We start from the raw sequence: 22,978 nt of genomic DNA, 5'->3' as shown, positions 1-22,978 counted from the left end.
ACCCCTGGGATTCTCCAGGCAAGAACACTGGAGTGGGTTGCCATTTCCTTCTCCAATGCATGAAAGTGAAAAGTGAAAGGGAAGTCACTCAGTTGTGTCCAACTCTTAGCGACCCCAGGTCCCTAGAATAGTCAAATTTGTTGAGACAGAAAGCAGAAGGGTGGGAGCCAGGGGCAAGGGGTAGGGGAAATGGATAGTTGATGTTTCAAGGCTACAGAGTTTCAGTTTGAGAAGAAATATGGAGATGGATGGTAGAGATGGTTGTACAACAATGTGGATGTACTTAATGCCACTGAACCGTACACTTTAAAATGGTTGAGATGCTAAGTTTTACTTTAGGTCTATTTTACCACATTAAAAAAAAAAATTCTTAAGGGGAACTAAAGCGACGAGCTGGGGTGGGGTGGGGGCAGGAAGATGGAAGAAGCCTCCGCTGGGTCTGGGGACCCATCCCCTGGGGTGAGGGTGGGGCTGAGGGGTGTGTCCCGCTGGGTCCACACACGCGCCCCAGGCAAACATTACTCAGGCTCTGGTCAGTCCCACCCAAGGCCAGATGATAAATGGGCCGACTGGGAGCCACTGATGCAGCCCCAGCTCAGCTTTTACAACTGAAGTTTCAGGGCCTGGCCTGGGGCCCGTGGGCTGGAAACTTCTCCCCTTCCCCCACTTTCTCTGCCGTCAAATGTAAAGGAGGAGGGGCCTGCAGCCAGCCCCACTCTGAGGGCGGTCAGGACCCCCGGGCAGCTTTTCTGCTCACTGGGATAGAGTGCAGCCTAGGCCCCACGTGTTCGGGGTTGGTGCGCCTTCAAACTGCCTTTTCCCCTGGGGTTTGGTGGGTAACCTTCCCAAGTCCCTCTCCAAGGAAGAAAAACAAACAGCTGAGAGCAGGCGGCTACAGCTGTGAGACATTTTCCAAGATTGAGAGGGGGGGGGGAAAAAACAACTATTCCAGTCCAAACGCCTAGTTAAATCAAAAGCAGTGGGATGCAGAAAGGAACGGGAATGTCTCCATCACCCCCTGTGTTATCAAGAAAATTTTAAAATTCATCCTCGAGAGTGCATGCTTTTTACTGTCATTTATGATACCTTACAACTCGTTCTGTGGATCTGTTTGTATAATGTGTGCTAAAAAAGCAGACGTTATATAAAAAAAACAAACAAACAACTCTGCATGGCCAGGCTATGGGAACAGTTTCAAATGGATGGAAAAATAGCCTTCTTCATGAAAACCCATCCTCCTTGCCCTTCATAACCAGATGCCTCCGTTTCTCTATCTACTTCTTACCCAGAGGCTGTGAGCCGTGGGGACGCCATGGTGAATTCAGGGAGACCTGAGCTGTGGACAGAACTCTGCTTCCAAGCTGAGCTTCCTCCCCTCACTGGGGTGGGGTAGAAACTGCGCGGAGGTGGCATGGGTATATAGAACCAGCTCTTGGTTGGGAAACCCCAGGCTGAGCCCAGCTCTGACTCCTGCCACAGGTGCCAATTAAACATAATGAAGGTACTTCCTCTGTGGTCCAGTGGTTAAGACTCCGCCTTCCAATGCAGGGGACATGGGTTCGATCCCTGGTCGGGGAACTAAGGCCCCCCACGCTGCACGTCACAGTAAAAAATAAATACATAAATAAATAATAAACTTAATGGAAACTTAGTCACCTGTGGGAACCAGCAATCTCATAAGCCTCGGTTTTCTCATCTGTAAATGGGGACGATATTCACCTCACCAAGTGAAATGGCAGATGTAAAATAGATGATGACGTGGTGGTGGCTGTGGTGGTGAGGGTGGCAGCTGCCCTGTGGGGAGGCGGGGGCTTCGGGCACCACAAACTGGGTATCTGGGCATCAGGCCATAGTTGCCATGTGAAAGCTCAGAGAGCAAAGAAGGCAAGAAGAGGGCAGCATAGCAGCCATAAATCATCCACTCCCCCTTCCGCGTTGACCACAGCCCATTAAAGAGCTCGTCATGGGAGAAACCAATTATTATGCTCGCAGGGACTGGAGCCAGAGGGGAGCCACCCTGCTTGAAGCCTGGCAGTGCTTTGGGTCTGCACCCTCCACGGCAGGCGGCCTGGTGAAGATGGCTGGTGGGCGCAGGCACGGCTCCTGCAGAGGGATGGGGGGCGGTGGCGGGGTGGACACTGCCCCAGCTGACTCGAGCAGAGCTGCCATTGGAAGAACAAGAGCTGGGCCAGCAGGCTGGTCCTGCGCAAGTCTGAGGGCATCAACAGGGCCCCCAGCAGAGACCTGGAAGGCATAGGGAGTACGTGTGGCTCTCTGAGTACCCTTCCTCCCGGCAAGGCCTGGGCTGAGAGCATCACCCCCTGCCTCACCCTGCTCCCACTGTCTCTGAGCAGAGTCCTTGCGGCCAGCAGAGGTCCAGAGCCCCCAAGAAGTGGCTGGGCTTAGCACACGGCCAGGGCCAAGTGGGGGCAGCCTTGGGGTCTGAGGCAGCGATACCAGCACATTTGTAGCCACTGACTCACCCACGCCTGGGATTTGACAAGAGCCAGAGAACACGTACGCCTCCCCAGACCCTGGTCCAGGCCCCCGTCTAGTGAGGGGACCCTCACCCTCCCACCCCCGAGGGGCCGTGTACCACAGTGTGCCTCACGCCCACGCCTGGGGACACCCCAACATCCTGATTCCACCCTCCCATCCCCTCCACATCTGCAAGCAGCTCCGGCTTTGCCACCCTCTGGCCAGCAATGTGATTTGCCCTCAGCAAATGGTCCAAAAGCCCTGGAAGAGATTTGGGCCTTCAGGGCAGGAAATTTCTCAGGGCCAGGTCCTTGGTGCAGAAACCAAGGGGGACAAGTTAAGGGCTCCAGGCGGGTCACGTTCTCTTGGTCCCCAGGATTCCTCGCCTTGTGGGAAGTGATGTGGTCAGCAGAGGGATGGAGGGAGCTCTCTAAAGTATGGGGGCAGGGCAGGGGCTCCAAGCCAGGAGCCTGGGTCTGAAAGTGGCAATAACTTCATCCATCTCAGCAATGCCCAAAACACTGATGCTGACTCTTTCCCTGGAATATAAAAGATACACTGGATATACCCACTCAATCAACCCCACTTAGATCTCTTACAAAATACCTATTTGAGCACTCAGCTTTAAGAGAAAAAAATAGGTTAGTATGGCCTAAATAGCTTATGATGTGGGCCATGCCAAGAATTACCACAATGTATGGTGTACTGGGACTCCTTCCCAAGAGAAATGGTGGGCGCTTCAATACACTGCCTCAATCCAAGGGTCATCACATTACTCAGAGGATGGCATGCGGATCACCACTCACTAAGAAGCAAACTGCAGCTCAAAGAGGTTAAGTAATTTGCCAGAAGTCACAGAGTGAAAAAGAACAGATTGGGACTAGAGTCCAAGTCTGTGTAACTTCAAAATCTAGTGTGCTTGATTCAAAGGTATTCACATGTGGCCCTCACAGGTCATGGTTTAGTGGTGAGTGACAGAAACCAGCAGCCTTAATACAAGAGTGAGGGGAAAGATGGGCTAAGTGGATGCAAAGAGGATACAGTCATGGGATCAGGGGAACTTTTCCGAGCTGGTAAGATGTCGAAGGTCTCGTCCAGACATGATCAACCTGGAGACCCCGATATAACCTCTAAAGAGCCTCAAGTGTAGAAATAGGTTTTCTAGGTAGCCAACAGCTGATAATCACTGATGAACCAAAGGATCAGGTTTCCAGGCTCCCCAGGGCAAGGCCTCCCCCCGCACCCCGGCCATACAGCTAGTGGTGGTGTTAAGACCAAGCGCCAGGGGCTGGACCATGGTGTGGAGACCTGTCCTCCAAGGGGTGCTGCTGACTTGCTCAGGAGAGACCAAAGACGGAGCCCGACCTAGAACATGAGTGCCCCCCACCAGTGCTGCCCCCGATCCCTGGGGACACTGCACTGGTGTACGTGAGCTGAGACCAAGGAAGCCAGGTCCTTCCTCTTCCCCATGGGAGGCTATGTATTGTCTATGTGTTTAATTTTCTGTATATTTCAATGTTCTGACATCTCTTCCTGGCTGGGAAGAGACAGCCCCTCCCTGGGCTAGCCAGTCCTTGGAGGTGATAGTAAGAGCCCAACCCGATACAAACTAACCCACCCAGAGCCACAGCTTCTCTCTCTGGCCTGTGTAGACAATTTTCTTCTGTCCTAATCATCCCAGGTGGCTCAGCAGTAAAGAACCTGCCTGCCAATGCACGAGACGCAGGTTTGATCCCTGGTTCAGGAAGATCCCCTGGAGAGGGAAATGGCAACCGACTCCAGTATTCTTGCCTGGGAAATCTCATGGACAGAGGAGCCTGGTGGGCTATGGTCCATGGGGTCACAAAAGAGTCAGATACAACTTAGCAACTAAACAACAATAAAAGGACGCTGGGAGCTGGGTGTTATGTTCCCCAGGTTACAGGATTCCCGTGGCTTTTTTTAAAGGGTGGTTTTATTAAATCACCAACAACATTAGAGGAAATTGAGAAAGAATGTGTACCAATAAGCCTTGCTCTACCACAGTTGTTTTCGTTCTTCCAAGTTCCCTTCCACCCTTTCTCCTTTCATATACACATCTACTTGCCCAATCGCTCTGGAGCCTACACACGCAACTGGGCAGTCTTTTCTCCCTTGACACACAATTTCATAAACACTTCTCCGTGTTTATGAAACACGTGTTGCTTCATAGTTATCATTCGGAATGGCTGTGTACTATTCCTTTGTGTTGATTTACAGTCGTTTAGCGAAACAATCCCTTAAGGTTGGACATTCAAGTTTTCCTAGTTTTGAGTGATGCTGGATAACATACTAGGACTTCTGGACACCTGCCGTTTTCCTTTGAAATCATTGCACTGAGTCAAGCAGTAGATTTCGGAGCCAAAGTGTACTCACTGCTTTTATAGATCCTGAAAGGGCATTGATTTCCCCAAGGCAATCTGCTTGTTTATTCAGCTTCCAGGGCTGCTAATAGCCAGGAGACAGGTGTTAATTGGTAAAACCAGAGACGCCTTTGCCCCACTCCTCCCAGAAAGATGTGTTTTTTCCAAAACCCTGGCAGATAATATGCTGAAACGTTAGTCTGTTAGTCCGAGGATAAACTGGCCAGACCCGGTTGTCGTTGACAACAGCAAGAAAGAGAAACAAAGCACTTTGTAGAAGGAATCCCTCCCAGGGTGACTCAGCATGGCCAGGACTCTGAAGGATTCCCGACTTCTCCGCCCTCGGAACTGGCACCATTACCTCCTAGAAGTCACTTCAGACACCTTGGCTGCCCTCCTCCATGTTCATGAAGGTGCTAAGTCGGAATGGAGGTTCCAAAGACCCCACATAGAGAGGAGATCTTGAGAAAAGGAGAGCTGCCTCCAGGTAGCCCCAGAATGACAGCTGAGCCTTGAGTGATGCTCTCATCAGAGAGGAGTGTGGTGAGGGAGAGGCCACCCATGTGCCCCAAGCTAGAGCAGAGCCCAACCTGCCTCTCTTAAGGGATTTCCCGAGGGGAGGCTGCAGAATGAGACCACCCCAGCAGGGCGAGCCGACAACACACAAAGGGGCCGTACCCCACCCTCTGCCCTAATTATAGGCTTCCGAGGTGGTTCAGTGGTTAAGAACCCGCCTGCCAGTGCAGGAGATGGGGGTTCGATCCTTGGGTTGGGAAGATCGCTTGGAGGAGGAAATGGCAACCCACTCCAGTGTTCTTGCCTAGGAAATCCATGGACAGCCTGGAGGGTTCCAGTCCATGAGGTCTCAGAGAGTCATACATGACTGAGTGACTGAGCATACACACTGCCCCAATTCCTTGCATCCTTTGGTTTGCTCTCAGAACGATCTCACAAAGGAGCACAGAGGTGCCTGCCGGCCATCAGACCATGCTGGGCTGCTCAGCTGGAAGGACAGCTGGGGCCAAAAAACTCAGTTTCCCAGCTCTGAGGGATTTCTTAGAGACAATAGCAGGGAGCCCTTAAACCAGGAGCAATCATGCAAGACACTTTATGTGTTATTTCACTGAATCCTCATAACACTGGTTGTTGTTCAGTTGCTCAGTCTCAAATGACTCTTTGCAACCCCATGGACTGCAGTGCGCTAGGCTTCCTTGTCCTTCACCATCTCCTGGAACTTGCTCAAACTCATTGAGTCAGTGATGCCCTCCAGCCATCTCATCCTCTGTCATCCCCTTCCCCTCCTGCCTTCAATCTTTGCCAGCATCAGGGTCTTTTCCAATGAGTCAGTTCTTCACATCAGGTGGCCAAAGTATTGGAGTTTCAGCTTCATCATCAGTCCTTCCAATGAAATATTCAGGACCGATTTCCTTTAGGATTGACTGGTTTGATCTCATTGCAGTCCTAGAGACTCTCAAGAGTCTTCTCCAACATCTCAGTTCAAAAGCATCAATTCTTCTGCGTTCAGCCTTCTTTAAGGTCCAACTTTCACATCCATATACATCCATACATGACTAGTGGAAAAACCATGGCTTTGACTATCCGGACCTTTGTTGACAAAGTAATGTCTCTGCTTTTTAATAGGCTGTTTAGGTTGGTCATAGCGTTTCTTCCAAGGAGCAAGTGTCTTTTAATTCCATGCCTGCAGTCAAGTGATCATTATTACCCCCAATTTAACGTTTTTTTAAAATGAGGTTTAAGTAATTTTCCCAGATCACAGCTCATAAATGATCAACTGATATTTGAACTCAGGTTTGCCTGGTTCCAAAACTTTTGTTCTTTGCTCTACGCTGTGTTTTACAGTTTATCTGTGCACATCTGCTCTTCCAGTTGGTACGATCTTTATGGCCAGTGCCTTTCCTCATCCCTCTTGACATCTTGCTGTGTCTAACACAGTGCTCAGGCATGCTGTTGGCACTGAACAAGCGTTTGTTGTTTTGGATTTGATGCCAGAGGACTCCAAGCCCCTGGGCAGGGGCAGATGAGGCATAATGCCTAGAATCATTGCAAAAAAATTCCCAGAGTTTATAACTTTTCTCCAAAAGTGCAGAGAACAAGAGATAATGGCTCAGCTTCAATCCCAGACCACTCTCCTAGTCATCAATTAGTGATGAGATCTATGTGATAACTTAGGGCATGCACAACAGAAGATAGAACCAGAAAGCAGATGGAAAGGTAGGCTTCACAGGTGCAAATACTGAGCCCTGAAGAGGGGGTTAAAAGCTGCAGAAGGAAACAATAGCCTCACTCAAGCAAGCTTATTTGCTTAAATAAGTAAGCTCTTTTCTTAGCAAGACCTGGCTGCTGTGTTACAGTGCCTCTAAAGTTTCTTCCAATCCTGGCTTCTGGGAGAGAAATCAAAACAATTCACAAGTCTCTCTCAATACTTTCTGTATTGTTGTTGTTCAGTCGCCCAGTCATGTCTGACTCTTTGGGACCCCATGGACTGCAGCACGCCATGCCTCTCTGTCCTTCACCATCTCCTGAAGTTTGCCCAAGTTCATGTCCATTACACCAGTGACATCATCCAGTCATCTCATCCTCTGAGACCGTCTTCTCCTTCTGCCTTCAATCTTTCCCAGCATCAAGGACTCTTCCATTGAATCAGCTGTTCTCATCAGATGACCAAAATACTGGAGTTTCAGTCCTTCCAGTGAATATTCAGGGATGATTTCCTTTAGGATTGACTGGTTTGATCTCCTTGCTGTCCAGAGGACTCTCAGGAGTCTTCTCCAGAACCATGTAAAATGAGGGCTGGATTGTGGTACAGTTGATGGGAGGTTTTTTTTATTTTGTTTTGGTTGGTTGGTTGGTTTTTGGCCACACCCTGTGGCTTGTGGGATCTTAGTTCCCAGGCCAGGGATTGAACCTGGGCCCTGGGCAATGACAGCTCAAGTCTTAAACATTGGATCACCAGGGAATTCCCCAGTTGATGGGCATTATTCTTGATTACAATCATTTAACAGAACTGGTGATATTTACTCATAACTACATGCCATAGGCTAGTGTAAGCAGTTTATATGGATGGATTAACATAACCCTCACCACAGCACTGTAAAGTGAGAGTGTTACCACTGTCAAGACTCAGGAAGCTTGAATAACCTGCCCAAGGTCACACAGTACATGGCAAAGCCAAGATCGGTACCCTAGCAGTCTACCTCTAGCCCCTGTGCGCTTGGATGCTGAGCAGTAGGTGGTGCCACAAGCTGGCGTCTGAGGTGAGAGCAGTCCCAGATTTACCCACGTCTGCTGTCCTGGTCCAGGTTCCTGCTGCCTGGCAGGGGTCCACAGGCAACTGCCCTGAGCTTTGTTCCTCATCCAGATACTGAGAACTGTTTTCTGGAGTCCTTCAATTATTCGAAGGATTAGATGACATTGCAGATGTGAAAATTCTTTGAAAACCATGAAGCATGACCCAGAAGCGAACAATGAAAGGTTTGCTAGTGGTCAGGACAAGCCTGGGGAGGGGTCGGCAAACTTTTGTAAAGGGCCAGGGAGTAATTATCTTTAGCTTTGCAGGCAATCTAGTTTCTGTTGTTGCTGTGCTCAGTCGTGTCTGACTCTTGTGACCCCATGGACTGTAGCCCACCAGGCTCCTCTGTCCATGGGATTTCCCAGACAAGAAGACTGGAGTAGGTTGTCATTTCCTTCTCCAGGGGATCTTTCCGACCCACGTATTGAGCCATCGGGGAAACCCCTGGTCTCTGAAATAATCATTCAGCTCTGCCCTGGTAGCACAAAAGCATCGGTAGATAAGACATAAATTAATGGGTATAACTGTGTGCCAATAAAACTTTATTGACAAAAACAGGCATTGGCTGGATTTGGCACTTCATCTAGAAGAAAGAGCCTAGGGGATGTAGCTCAGACAGGTCCTCTGCCCTGTCCCATCCAGTTTTTGTTAACAATTTGACTAAAGACCAAGAGAGCATATTGTCAAATTTGTAGGTGACCTTTCTGGGGGCCCACTTTTCTCATCTCAGGGATGGTTAGCCTCCATCAGAGGCAGAAAGACATAAAGTTTGCCCATCCAGTGGAATCTTGTAGGATGTCAAATCTCTTCCTCCTTTTTATCCTTCTGCCCTGGAGCTAAGGTGAGGCTGGAGTACTTCCAGGGGAGCCCTGATGGCGTGAGAACTTGGGAAGCCCAAGGTGTGATGAAGAAGAAAGGTGGTCTCTCAGGAGGGGAAGGTTTAGGTTTAAGGCTGAAGGTTGGTGGGGGTCTGTGAGGTGTTCCCTGTCTCACCTCATGGGACAGCAGCTCGTGCGCCTGGGCTGGCATGCCTTGGGTCCTGTCTTCCTGGGAGCCGTCCACGTGGCGGCAGGCTGTAGGGAGGGGAGCGGCTTGGGATGCTGGCCCAGAAATGACTGATGACACACTGCTGAAAGGCAAAGCTCAGTGACAGATGTCTGACTCCGGATTCAAACTCATCCAGCAGGCTCCAACGCTTGGCAGAAAGCAGCGTGATGACACTGAACTGGGATCCCTAACAAGATCTGCATTTAAGTAAAGGCAACAACAGAGCCACCAAAAGCCAGCTGTACTGATGTGGGATGGAGGAGCCCTCAGGAGGCAGGGTTTCTTTTCAGAGAAATCTGGGCTTGGGGTGGGTGGGCAGAGGACCTGATTACTCATGACTGCCCAGCACTCCATCACTTGGAGGTGGCGTCGTGTGTTACAGTGAGTCACTGCCAGGAAGGTTCATGCAAATTTAGGCTACATCAGCATACACAGAGGGTCCAGATCAAAGGTGATCTGGGAATTCCCTGGCAGTCCAGGGGTTAGGAATCCAAGCTTCCACAAGGGGCACGGGTTCGATCCCTGGTCAAGGAACTAAGATCCCAAATGCCATGTGGTACAGCCAAAACAAAAACAATGTTGGTCACAGCCCAGCACACCCCACCCTGGCCAGACCACACCAGGAGTCCCGTGATTTAAGGCTGTTTACCACTAAAACCTGTGGTATTCCCAGGTGGCATTAGTGGTAAAGAATCCACCTGCCAGTGCAGGAGACACAAGAGACATGAGTTTAATCCCTGGAGGAGGAAATAACAACCCACTCCAGTATTCTTGCCTGGGAAATCCCATGGACAGAGGAGCCTGGCAGGCTACAGTCCACGGGGTCTCAAAGAGTCAGACACGACTGAACAACTGAGCATGCATGCATGTTGGGAGGATGGCCATTATATTGAAGTATTCCATTTAGGCCACACATTAAATGAGGACCTACTATGTGTGCAGGGTATTACATTAGGCTCTGGGAATGCAAAGACAAACAAGACACAGTGCCTTATCGTGAAAGAGCTTTCTTTTGGACTAAAAGGGGATGCTCAAGATGATGTTAAGTCACTTCAGTCATGTCTGACTCTTTGTGACCCCATGGACTGTAGCCCACCAGGCTCCTCTGTCCATGGGATTCTCCAGGCAAAAATACTGGAGTGAGTTGCCATTCCCTTCTCCAGGGGATCTTCCCAAGCCAGGGATCATATCCGTGTCTCTTATGTCTCCTGCATTGGCAGGTGGGTTCTTTACTACTAGCACCACCTGGGAAGTCCTAGAAGGGGAGCTGCTGATGGTACTGCTAAGTCGCTTCAGTCATGTCCGACTCTGTGCGACCCCATAGACGGCAGCCCACCAGGCTCCCCTGTCCCTGGGATTCTCCAGGCAAGAATACTGGAGTGGGTTGCAGCAGGCACATAAACTCTAAGTTATAACGTGCAAGACCGGGGAATCTCACAGAGGTCTGCAAACCAGGTCTCACGAATGACTGTTGAAGGAATGGGGCTTGCTGAGCCTGGTGTTTTCAACTCACTGAAGAATAATCATGAGGGTGAGGGAAGAGCCTCACTGTGAATCGTTCCTGCCAGAGAAATGAGAAGCAGCGAGCATGGGACAGTCGAGGGTGACTAGGATTGTGGCTCCGGTCCGCAAGAGCAGGAGCTGTGGTGGGTCTGTCCACGACTGTTCTTAAGGGCACACTGCCTCCTCCATCTGGAAGTCAGGAGGGAGGTTCCTGCCCTGGGAGGAAGGGTGTTCATGGCATCCCCCTGAGACCCCTTCCAAGGCTCAGCTCCCAAGTGGCACTGCAGAGCTGGCTCACCCGCACGGCTGGAGACATTGTTGTTTCTTGGCATCCTGACCCCATCGTTGCCTTTGCAAGTCCAGGGTCCCTCAGGGTCTCCAGGCTTCCTACCCCAGTGAGTTTATTGAAACCGTGTGGGCTCTGAGCACATCGCCTCCCATGGCACTGGGCATGCCTAGTTCCCTCTGTTTATGCACAAAGCCACTGGGTGCACAGGCAAAATGAAGAGGTTTCTAATCCTTTGCTATTCGGACAGCAAAATCCCTCTGCTTGTTCCAGTAATAATGATGGTGATGATAATAGTTAAACCAAAATCATATCTAATATTTATTGATCACTTTCTATGTGCCGGGCACTAAGAGTTTTCATGCATGAATTAATTTCATCTTCACAACAGTCCTAGCGGGGAGGTACCATTGTTTTTCTATTTGATAGAAGAGGAAACTGAGGATTTGAAAGGTTAAATGATTTGCCTTAAGATTATAGATACTTTCAGAGACACAGCCTGGACTTGAACTCAGAAATTTTCTCTCAAAATCCATATACTGAAGGGCTCGGTCATGTCCCACTCTTTGCGACCCCATGTAACCTGCCAGGTTCCTCTGTCCATGGGATATCCCAGGCAAGAATACTGGAGTGGGCTGCCATATCCTCTTCCAGGGTATATCACTGACCTAGGGATCAAACCCACATCTGCATCTCTTGCTTTGCAGGTGGATTCTTTACTTTGAGGCATCAGGGAAGCGCTTATACTGAAGAGAATATAACTCTTGTCGTAGAATGTTTGAAAGACACACAGACCAACAGAACTCTCCTTTAGCCAACTGTTTTTCAGATTTAGGTCTGTACCCTATTTGTGGATCATAAAAAAATATATGAGTTGTGACCATTTTTTGCTAAATGAACAGAATAGAATAGAAAGTCATCAGTATTCATCACACATTTAAGATTATTTCCGTTATGAACATATGTGTGAACTACTTGTCGTGTGAAATGTATTTGTTAATGCAGGTAACGGTCAAAGTTTGAGAAACATTGGTCTAGTCCAATCTGCTCATTTTATAAATGAGTGTACAAAGGTTCAGATGGCAAAGTGATTTTTTTCCACAATCACAGGGTGTTAGTGGAGGAAATGGGGCTAAACTCAAGTTTTTCTGACTCTCAGTTTATATTATCAAGCTTAACTGACTGCAAAGGAAACAAGAAAAGGCAAGAAGAGTACTAATACTGATAGTAGCGGTAATACTGTGGTTTGTTTGTGTGTTAGTCGCTCAGTCGTTCCTGGCTCTTTGCAACCCCATAGACTAACCCACCAGGCTCTTCTGTCCATGGGATTCTCCAGGCAGCAACACTGGAGTGGAGAAGGGAAGTTACTATTCCCTTCTCCAGGGGATCTTCCTGACCCAGGGACCGAATCTGCATCTCCTGTGTCTCCTGCATTGCAGGCAGATTCTTTACCATCTGAGCCACCAAGGGTAGTATTACTATAATAACAATGATAATAACTACTACTTTTATTGTGTTTTTCTTTTTATCGGAGTATAGTTGCTTTGCAATGTTGTGTTAGTTTCTGCTGCACAGCAAAGTGGATCAGCTATACGTATACAAATATCCCCTCTTTTTGAATTTCCTTCCCATTTAGGTCACCACAAAGCACTGAGTAGAGTTCCCTGAGCTATACAGTAAGTTCTCACTAGTTATTGATTTCACGCATAGTATCAATAGTGTATATGTATGAGTCCCAATCTCCCAATTCATCCCACACCCTTCCCCCTACTTTTATCATGTTTAATATGTGCCAGGCACTTGTCTAAATGCTTTAGATGTATATTATTAACTCTCATAACAACACATTCCAATCCCAAAGAAAGGCAATGCCAAAGAATGTTCAAACTACCACACAATTGCACTCATCTCACACGCTAGCAAAGTAATGCTCAAAATTCTCCAAGCCAGGCTTCAACAATACATGAACTATGAACTTCCAGATGTTCAAGTTGGATTTAGAAAAGGCAGAGGAACCAGAGATTAAATTGCTACATCTGTTGAATCATAGAAAAAGCAAGAGAGTTTCAGAAAAGCATCTAGTTCTGCTTTATTGACTACACCAAAGCCTTTGACTATGTGATCACAACAAACTGTGGAAAATTCTTCGAGAGATGGGAATACCAGACCACCTTACTTGCCTCCTGGGAAAACTGTATGCAGGTCAGGAAGCAACAGTTAGAACTGAACATGGAACAACAGACTGGTTCCAAATCAGGAAAGGAGTACGTCAAGGCTGTATATTGTCACCCTGCTTATTTAACTTATATGCAGGGTACATCATGCGAAATGCCAGGCTGGATGAAGCCCAAGCTGGAATCAAGATTGCTGGGAGAAGTATCAATAACCTCAGATATGCAGATGACACCACCCTCATAGCAGAAAGCAGGAAAGAACTACAGAGCCTCTTGATGAAGGTGAAAGAGGAGAATGAAAAAGTTGGCTTAAAAATCAACATTCAAAAAACTAAGATCATGGCAACTGGTCCCATCACTTCATGGCAAACAGAGGCGGAAACAATGGAAACAGTGACAGACTTTATTTTTTAGGTTCCAAAATCACTGCAGATGGTGACTGCAGCCATGAAATTAAAAGACGCTTGCTCTTTGGAAGAAAAGCTATGACCAACCCAAACAGCATATTAAAAAGCAGAGACATTACTTTGCCAACAAAGGTCCATCTAGTCAAAACCATCTAGCTATGGTTTTTCCAGTGGTCATGTATGGATATGAGACCTGGACTATAAAGAAAGCTGAGCACTGAAGAACTGATGCTTTTCAACTGTGGTGTTGGAGAAGACTCTTGAGAGTCCCTTGGACTACAAGGATACCAACCAGTCCATCCTAAAGGAAATCAATCCTGAATATTCACTGGAAGGGCTGATCCTGAGGCTGAAACTCCAATACTTTGGCCACATGATGTGAAGAACTGAGTCACTGGAAAAGACCCTGATGCTGGGAGAGGTTAAGGGCAGGAGGAGAAGGGGACAACAGAGGGTGAGATGGTTGGATGGCATCACTGATTCGATGGACACAAGTTAGAGCAAGCTCTGAGAGTTGGTGATAGACAGGGAAGCCTGGCATGCTGCACTCCATGGGGTCGCAAAGAGTCGGACACGACTGAGCAACTGAACTGAACAACCCAATGAGGCAGGTATAATTATTGCTCTCATTTTCAGGTGAAGAAACTCAGGTAGAGAAAGTTCAGGTCCCTTGGGCAACATAGCTGGTAACAGAGAATGGGAGATTCAAACCCAGACACGCTGGCTTCAGAGTCCATGGCAATAAACAGAATAAAGTGCTGCATGGCCCTGTCTGTCCTAATCTTCTCCCTGAAGGCTGTGATGCCAGTACAGTAGGTACCATGAAGTGTGGATCTGAATATAGCATACCTAAATACCTTCTTCTTCCATGAGCCATGGTCTTGAACAGTAACTCCATATTTACCATGTCCTTTAGACACTTGGCTCAAACAGAAAAACCATCTTTTTTGCACAAATAAGATCCCCTCCAAGTTGCCTTGTCTCTCATTCATTCACTCATTCACATATTTAAGACAACGTGCCCTTGCAGCACTGAATATAGTAGGTAAGATCATTACTTTTTCCTTTTGGCAGCACCTCGCCACATGTGGGATCTTAGTTCCCCAACCAGGGATCAGACCGGAACCCTCTGCATTGGAAATATAGAGTATTAACCACTGGACCACCAGGGAAGTCCCCAGAATTATCTTTAAAAGACCAAACTGGGCATAACACCCTACCTTGTTCCAAAAAAGGATTAAGGCAGTTTATGAGGATACGTGAAATACTCTTAAATAACAGGAGATGAGAACAATATAAAGGAAGAACAAGTTGGAGACGCTAAATGAAAGCAAAAATGAGACTAGCACAAAAAAACACTTTCCAGGAAGTCAGTACACTTGCTGTGGGTGGACCATAAAGGTCTCCAGGTTCCCATTTTAATTGCCTACAAATTCACACATCTACAAGGCGGTGACAGCAGCTCTCAGTTTGCATTAACTGCCTCCCTGAAAGTGATTTTAATTACTTTAAGATTCACAGCCTCCTTCGGATGAAAACAAACTCATTCCTCAGGATAAGTACTTCTCCTTCTGAGACTAAGGCAGAAAACCCCTCTCTACAGGCCCTCTTCATGGACATTACGTAACAGAACAAACACGGTCCTCAAGAGCAGCCTCGCAGGAAGCACAGAATGGCACTGTGCATGCTATTCCTGCCAGTGTCCCAGGGAAGGTTGAGGGCATCGCGCTTTAAATTCCAAGATGCATGATGGTATCAGTCATCTGTGGTATAAAGGGATATGGGCTCTGAGCACACTGTTCTCTGGTTGCAAAGTCAGAGACAGACTTGCTTGAAACAAAGTGATCTAAAAAGAGGTGCAACCCAAGGTTCTTTGCAGCCAAGGCATGGAAGCTGCCTAAATTTCCATTGACAGAAGAATCTATAAAGAAGACTTGGCGCATATATACAATGGAATATCACTCAGCCATAAAAAAGAATGAAATAGGGCTTCCCAGGTGGCTCAGTGGTAAAAAGTCCACCTGCCAATGCAGGGGATATGGGTTAGATCCCTGGTCCAGGAAGATCCCACATGCCACAAAGCAACTAAGCCCACGCATCACAACTATTAACCCTGTGCTCTAGAGCCCGTCAGCCACGACTACAGAAGCCCTCCTGCCCTAGAGCCCCTCCTGCTCTGCAACAAGAGAAGCCACTGTATTGAGAAGCCTGGGCACCACAATTAGAGAGAAGTCACTACTCTCCCTCACTAGAGAAAAAGTCTGCAGCAACGAAGACCCAGCACAGTCAAATAAATAAATAAAACATTTTTAAAAAGAATGAAATAATGCCATTTACAGCATCATGGATAAACCTAGAGACTGTCATACTGATTGAAGTAAGTCAGATAAAGGAGAAATATGATATCCTTTATATGTACAATCTAAAAAGAAATGATACAAATGAGCTTATTTACAAAACAGAAACTCACAGACTTTGAGAAGAAACTTATGGTTGCAGTGGGTTGGGTGGGAAGGATGTAAGGAAGGGATAGTTAGGGAGTTTGGGATGTACATGTACACATTGCTGTATTAAAATGGATAACCAGCAAGGTCCTATACTGTATAGCAAAGGGAACTCTGCTCAATGTTATGTGGCAGCATGGATGGGAGGGGAGTTCAAGGGAGAAAGGATACATGTGTATGTATGGCTGAGTCCCTTTGCTGTCCACCTGAAACTATCACAACATTGTTAGTTGGCAATTATTGTTGTTTAGTCACTAGGGACTGTAGCCTGCTAGGTACCTCTGTCCCCGGGATTTCCCAGGCAAGAATACTTAAGTGGGTTGCCATTGCCTTCTGCAAGGGATCTTCCCAACCCAGGGATCAAACCAACGTCTCCTGCATTGACAGGCAGATTCTTTACACTGGACCACCAAGGAAGCCCTGTTAATTGGCTATACTCCAATATAAAAAGTTGAAAAGAAAAGGAGTGCTCAGTTTAAACAGCATTTGGGTCAGCTGGTGTTCAACTCTCTCAAGCTGACACTGCCCCAACCCTCCAGCTCTCCAGAACCAGGCTCTCCTTTGCAGAATTTGGCACGGAGCATGAGCTACTACCTCATACTGTTCTAATGCATGTGTGTGTTATGTTTTTAAATCCTCCCAGAGCAAAAATTACATCTTTTATTCCCCAGCTATAGACAAATGTTTGTGTTCCTCCCAAAGTCATATGTTGAAATCCTAACCCCCAAAAGTGAAGGTATTACCATCAAGGAGGTAGGGCCTTGGGGAGATAATTAAGTCATGAGGGTGGGGTCCTCTGGATGGGATTAGTGCCTTTATAAAAGAGACCCCAGAGAAATTCCTTGCTCTTTCCTCCACATGAGGACACAGCAAGAAGACAGCCACTTATTAACCAGAAGTGAGCTCTCATCAGACAGAATGTGCCAGCACCTTGAATTCAAACTACTTAGCCTCCAGGATGCTGAGAAATTAATGTGGTGTTTTTGTTTTTGTTTTTGTTTTTGCTCCTTACTTTGGGTTTAATTTGCTCTTTTCTTCTTCTTTTTTGAATAACAGAACCACATTTATTTAAGAATGTGTTCCAATATCAAGTGACAAAGTTCAACAATGCAGAACCGAAATTACTTTTGCGCCAACCTAATAGTTTTACACATAGTAATGCATACGTTTCAGTGCTACTCTCTCAGTTCTTCTCACCTTCTCCTTCCCTGCCTATCCCCCCCAGCCTGCCATAATGCTTGTTTTTTAAACCATCTGGTCTGTGGTAGTTTGTCATGGCAGCCTGAACAGACTAAAGACGCCAGGGCTTACTCTGTTGTCCTGCACTCACTAAGCACTCATGTGCAAGTTAAGCACTTCCTGAGGCTGTTGATGGCAATAACTGACTGCTGCTGCTAAGAAAGGATTCAATGAAGGCATGAGAGGAGCCCATATTTCACCAGGAGCTCTTGCTGGCACAGTTCTGCAGTCTGCATTGCTGTAATGCTCCCTCTTTCCACCAAACTAGATCTCCAGATTTTCCCCTTTCTGCTGTATCATTGCCGTGATGGGGAATTCAGATTTCTCAGTCGAGCCATAGCAGACAACGGGGAGAAGACATAGGTCCTGATGCCCATTCTTTATCATCACAGTGCTGTCTCACAACAGTCACGGATAAGGGTGAACCTCCTCTAACTCTTGAACTCCATCACAGGGGACGTCTTCCCTAAAGTGCTAAATGGAGGAGTTTCTGACCACATGAACATCTAATCTCAATTCTCTTGTTCATGAACTTAAAGCCTGATAGTCTGTACTGTCTAAAACATGAACCCAGAACAGAATGGAAATGTAATAGGGGAACCACCAGTCCAGGTAATAAAATGAGTTGAAGACATAGATAATAAAGGATAATAAATGAGTTGAAGATAATAAAATGAGTTGAAGACTTAGAGGAATTTGGGAAGAAGGCACTGATGCTGGTTCCTTGGGAAATGATGGAATCCCATGGGTATAGAACCCAGCGATGGTGTGGGAGAATCAGAGGAAAGCTCCCAAGAGGATGCTGGTGGGGGATGGATAGTTAGGTAGATTGGGTAGAAAGCTCAATTGAGAACAAAATTTGGGTAATGGCTGGATTAACCTTCTGAGAGGGGATGCTGAGATGTTGCATAAACACAGGTACAGTATTTGCCTTTTATTTTGAATACTTGGATAAACCAAGAAATTGAGAGAAGCCCATGAGAATTTTTATAAGAATACTATTTTATAGGGACTTCCCTGGCAGTTCAGTGATTAAGACTTTGCCTTCCAATGCAGGGGGTGCAGGTTTGATCTCTGGTCAGGCAGCTAAGAACCCACATGCCTCATGGCTGAAAAATCAAAACATGAAACAGAATAACATTGTAACGAATTCAGTGAAGACTTTGAAAATGGTCCACATTGGAAAAACCTTTAAAAAAAAGAGTAATAATTTATGTCATGAGGTTTTAATTTTGTAATATTGAAGTAAGAACGAGCATTTGTTCTACAATCAGATATTATCCATCAGGTATTCAGACATGGCACTTACTGCAGTGGATGATTTTAGCATCCAGTTGTCAGATGCATAAGCTTTGTGTCAATGAGAAGGTTGTGAAGCCTAAGAGTGGTTCAAACAGAACTCCTCTTGTCTTAGTTAGCTGCTGCTGCTGCTAAGTCACTTCAGTCGTGTCTGACTCTGTGCAACCCCATAGACGGCAGCCCACCAGGCTGACTCTGCAACCCCATAGACGGCAGCCCACCAGGCTCCCCCGTCCCTGGGATTCTCCAGGCAAGAACACTGGAGTGGGTTGCCATTTCCTTCTCCAGTGCATGAAAGTGAAAGTGAAGTCGCTCAGTCGTATCCGACTCTTAGAGACCCCATGGACTGCAGCCTACCAGGCTCCTCCATCCATAGGATTTTCCAGGCAAGAGTACTGGAGTGGGGTGCCATTGTCTTAGTTAGCTAGGGCTGCCATAGCAAAATAACATAAGCCAGTGGTTTAAACAACTGACATTCATTTGTCACAGTTGTAGAGCCTGGGAAGTCCAAGATCAAAGTGTAGGCAGGACTTCCTTGGTGGCCCAGTGGTTAAGAATTTCACTGCCAACGCAGGGGACACCCGTTTCACCTGGCCTGGGAAGATTCCACGTGCTACGGAGCAGCTAAGCTAGTACACCACAACTACTGAGCCCGTGGTCTAGAGGCCACAGTCTGCACCTGCTGAGCCTGCATGTCCTTAAAGTCCATGCTCTGCAGTGCTTGGAGAAGCCACATGCCTCAGCTGGAAAAAGACCTCGTGCAGCAACAAAGACCCAGGACAGCCAGAAAAAAGGCACAGGCAGATTTGGTTGTTGGTGAGGGCTCTGTTATTGCCTTCAGAGGCCTGTCTCCCTGTCCCCACTTAGCAGACATCTCTGTCTTTCTCTTTCAGTGTCTCTCTCCTCTTTTCCTATATGGTCACCAATCGCATCATGAGAGCCCCACCCTCATGACCCAATTAGCTCCCTAGAGCCCCACCGTCCAAATACCATCACACTGGGAGTTAGAGCTTCATGCATACATTTTGGAAGGGACACAATTCAGTCCATACCCATCCTGTGCCAGGTGACCTCTGCAGGGCACTGGAGAACACATTCTGTCCCAAAAGAGGGAGCAGCCCCAGCAGGACATCTACCAGAAGGCCAGGCTAGCTCTGGTTTACTCTGAACCATAAATCTCCCATCACCTTGGTATTTCAACGGAGTATCGCTGGAGGTCTCCAATCAGGGCAATTGGAAGAAACTTCCTACTTAAGCTCAGGCAGTGGAGAAGGCAATGGCACCCCACTCCAGTATTCTTGCCTGGAAAATCCCATGGATGGAGGAGCCTGGTGGGCTGCAGTCCATGGGGTCGAGAACAGTAGGACATGACTGAGCGACTTCACTTTCATTGTTCACTTTCATGCATTGGAGAAGGAAATGGCAACCCACTCCAGTGTTCTTGCCTGGAGAATCCCTGGGACGGGGGAGCCTCGTGGGCTGCCGTCTATGGGGTCACACAGAGTCGGACACGACTGAAGTGACTTAGCTGCAGCAGCAGCAAGCTCAGGCAGAGCCCCTTTGAAGAACCGCAGGCTTATGAATCACATTCCTAAGTCCCCTCTCCAAGGGAGAGGCAGCTGGGAACGGTAGTCCTTTATTGGCTGCTGTTGTCGTTTAGTTGTTGTGTCCAACTCTTTTGCGACCCCATGGACTGTCCATGGAATTTCCCAGGCAAGAGGTTGCCATTTCCTTCTCCGGGGGATCTTCCCCACCCAGGCATCGAACATGAGTCTCCTGCTTGGCAGGCAAATTCTTTACCACTGAGTCACCTGGGGAACCCATCCAGAGGACCACATGATTTTCCAGACAAGAACCTGGGGAGGTGACAGTGGCCAGGCTACAGACCCAAGAGATAAAGCCCAACACTCTGCTTCATCAGATTGGTTCCAACCCACCCCCTAAATCTTCATCTCCCACAGGCACTGTGGTACTCATGAACTACCCCCTAAATCTTCATCTCCCACAGGCACTGTGGTACTCATGAACTTTGGGTTCAAAGGCAATGATGATGATCAAAATCCTCCCCGGGTTTTCACACGGAATAACTAAGGAAGCAAGGCAACTTTTCCATGAGATTAGGAAACCATGTGCCACCTTCCCTTCTGAAACTTCCAGAATGGTCATCGTAAATCCCATTCAACTTCCAAGCCAGGAGGAAAAAAACAACTCTCGGTGTTGAGCTGGGTAGCCTTTCTGGTTAGAAACCCTCCTCTGTTTTGAATGGGAATTTGTCTTGTTACAAAATCCACCCATTCACTTAGTTCTACCCTCTGAGACCACACAGAACTATGCCCACCCTTTCCCACCTGGCAGCCTGTCAGACACCAGAAGGGAATTCTTTGTTCCCCAGCAACCCTTCTCTGCCCAAGAGATGATGCCCTTCCAGGCCTCCCAGGCCTTCCAGGGACCTGCCCCAGGGTCCCCACCAGCCTGGCTCTCACCTCTAGACCCTCTTCCATCACCTAAAAATTCTCACTCAGCTGAGTAGTTGTAACACCATAGCTCAGCTTTCCTGCTGTGCTGAAACACTTTCCAAAAATTCTGGAAATTTGTTATGGTCATCGCTGCCAAGCCCACAAAACCCAAATCCCAATCTCTCACTGAGCAGCCCAAGAACATGTGCAAAAAAAAAAAAAAGAAAAGAAAATCCTTTGGCTGGACATCATCTCTTGGTCCCTGGGATGAATCATAAATTTCTTTCATTGTTGCTCTTGGCTGCTCCCCCCAGGTCAAAGTTGATGGTTGATGAGACAGATACCACCCTTGGTGATACCCTCTGCTCCGAGTGTGGAAATCGCAGGGCAAAGGCAGCACTGAATATCCCAGCACAGGGTCCAAGTGATTAGACTCATTGACAGAAGGTGACACAAGACCAGGACTCGTTCCTGAGGGGTCATCTGCAAGAGTTTAGTCTCCCTTTTCCTGCGTTTCCCCCCCAGAGTTAAGGGCAGGAACTAAGATTTCAGTCAAGGACTCCACTCAGCACTCCAAGTCAGCTCTGTGTTGCAGGAGACTTTCTTTGACTAACCCCTCACACACTCCCCACCAGGATCCCCACGCAGCACCCTCACTTCCTCTGTCTGCATCTCCACTGGATCACCATAGCACTTGTGTGTCAACTTCACAGGCACCGTCATAGTCCCTGTTGCATTCTGCCATGAGACAGGACTCTGCCTCTGTGCTCCTGCCTTGTCCCCTAGACTGGGACCTCCTGGACCGGAGCTCCTGGGTCTTATTCATCAGTGTCTCCAATCCTAGCATGGAATCTGACACAAAGTAGGCACTCAGGTAAGATGAAAGATGCTGAAATGAGCTGATGCCTTGGCCTCACTTTGTCAAGCCTTTCATATCTCCATAGAGGTAGGTGAGAATAGAGCAGCCCTCCCTCTGGGTGGGAGTCAGGAGAGACCACCATGGCCTCCATGCCTGTGTTCCACCATCTCCATCACAGTGGGATGACCTGTGTGTGAGCTGGGCTGCTCAAAGTATGGGATCCTCCACCTGACCCCTTCCTGAGTCCATTAGCTCTGCTTCTTCCTGGTTAGAGAACGTGGTCCAAAATCCAGACCATCATTCTATAAGCAGAAACTGGGGAGAAGAGCCCAGCTGATGTGGGGCAAATTCATCCCACCCCCAGGAATCACAGAGGGGCAGCAGGTTGACCACAACCCTGATTAACCTCAGCAATGAAGTGTCTTATAACTATTTCCATCATATCCCAGGACAGGGGAACCAGCCTGCTCAGTACAAACCACAGCACAGAGCTCTGGGGAGGCCCAGTGTAATGCACAGTGTCAACACAATGAGTCAGGACAAGGCAGAAGCCTCTTAAGAGTGGCTAGGTCTCTGCTCCGGGACTTGGAGATTTCTCACATAGCCCCTGCCAACTCATCCAACATGACATGAGCAATGCTGTTCAGGATCATGCCTGGTCAAAAAGACCAGCCAGCTTCCCCCTTTGTGGTTTCCATGGTAACAAGGGTGGTGTTTGGACTCCTGACTGCGGGAATGAACAGCAGAGGCTCCCCCTCCCCATTTCCCAACCACTCTCACCTCCTGCTCACTTAAAGGCCAGGGTGGCAAAGGATGCTCTTACCTGCTAAGATGAAGATGCCCACGAGAATCAGGAAGACCAGCAGGTAGAGCCCGAGGACTGCATGCTTCAGGGCCGACAGGGAGCCCAGCTGGGTACAGCAGCCACCTGCTCGTCCTTTGTGGCATGGGCCTAACAATCAGGGTGGGAAGAAGAGGGGAAAAGACATTTGAAAATTCCCAAAGCCGCTTTGCTCTTTTGGTCTCATCTCTTCC

The 22,978-nt window shown here is 47.9% G+C and overlaps 1 protein-coding gene across 1 annotated transcript in view; it reads right to left on the bottom strand.

The window, feature by feature from the left end:
• SCARA5 (scavenger receptor class A member 5) overlaps window positions 1-22,978 on the bottom strand; it is a 133,891-nt gene that overhangs the window by 79,347 nt on the left and 31,566 nt on the right. The window contains exon 3 of the mRNA XM_040237051.1: window positions 22,767-22,895. Coding sequence (XP_040092985.1) covers window positions 22,767-22,895 — 129 coding nt within the window. The remainder of the gene's footprint in view (window positions 1-22,766; window positions 22,896-22,978) is intronic.

The sequence above is a fragment of the Oryx dammah genome, unplaced genomic scaffold, assembly GCF_014754425.2.
Source record: "Oryx dammah isolate SB20612 unplaced genomic scaffold, SCBI_Odam_1.1 HiC_scaffold_1, whole genome shotgun sequence".
In the NCBI taxonomy this organism is placed as follows: domain Eukaryota; kingdom Metazoa; phylum Chordata; class Mammalia; order Artiodactyla; family Bovidae; genus Oryx; species Oryx dammah.
This window is presented reverse-complemented; position numbering and strand designations above follow the sequence as displayed.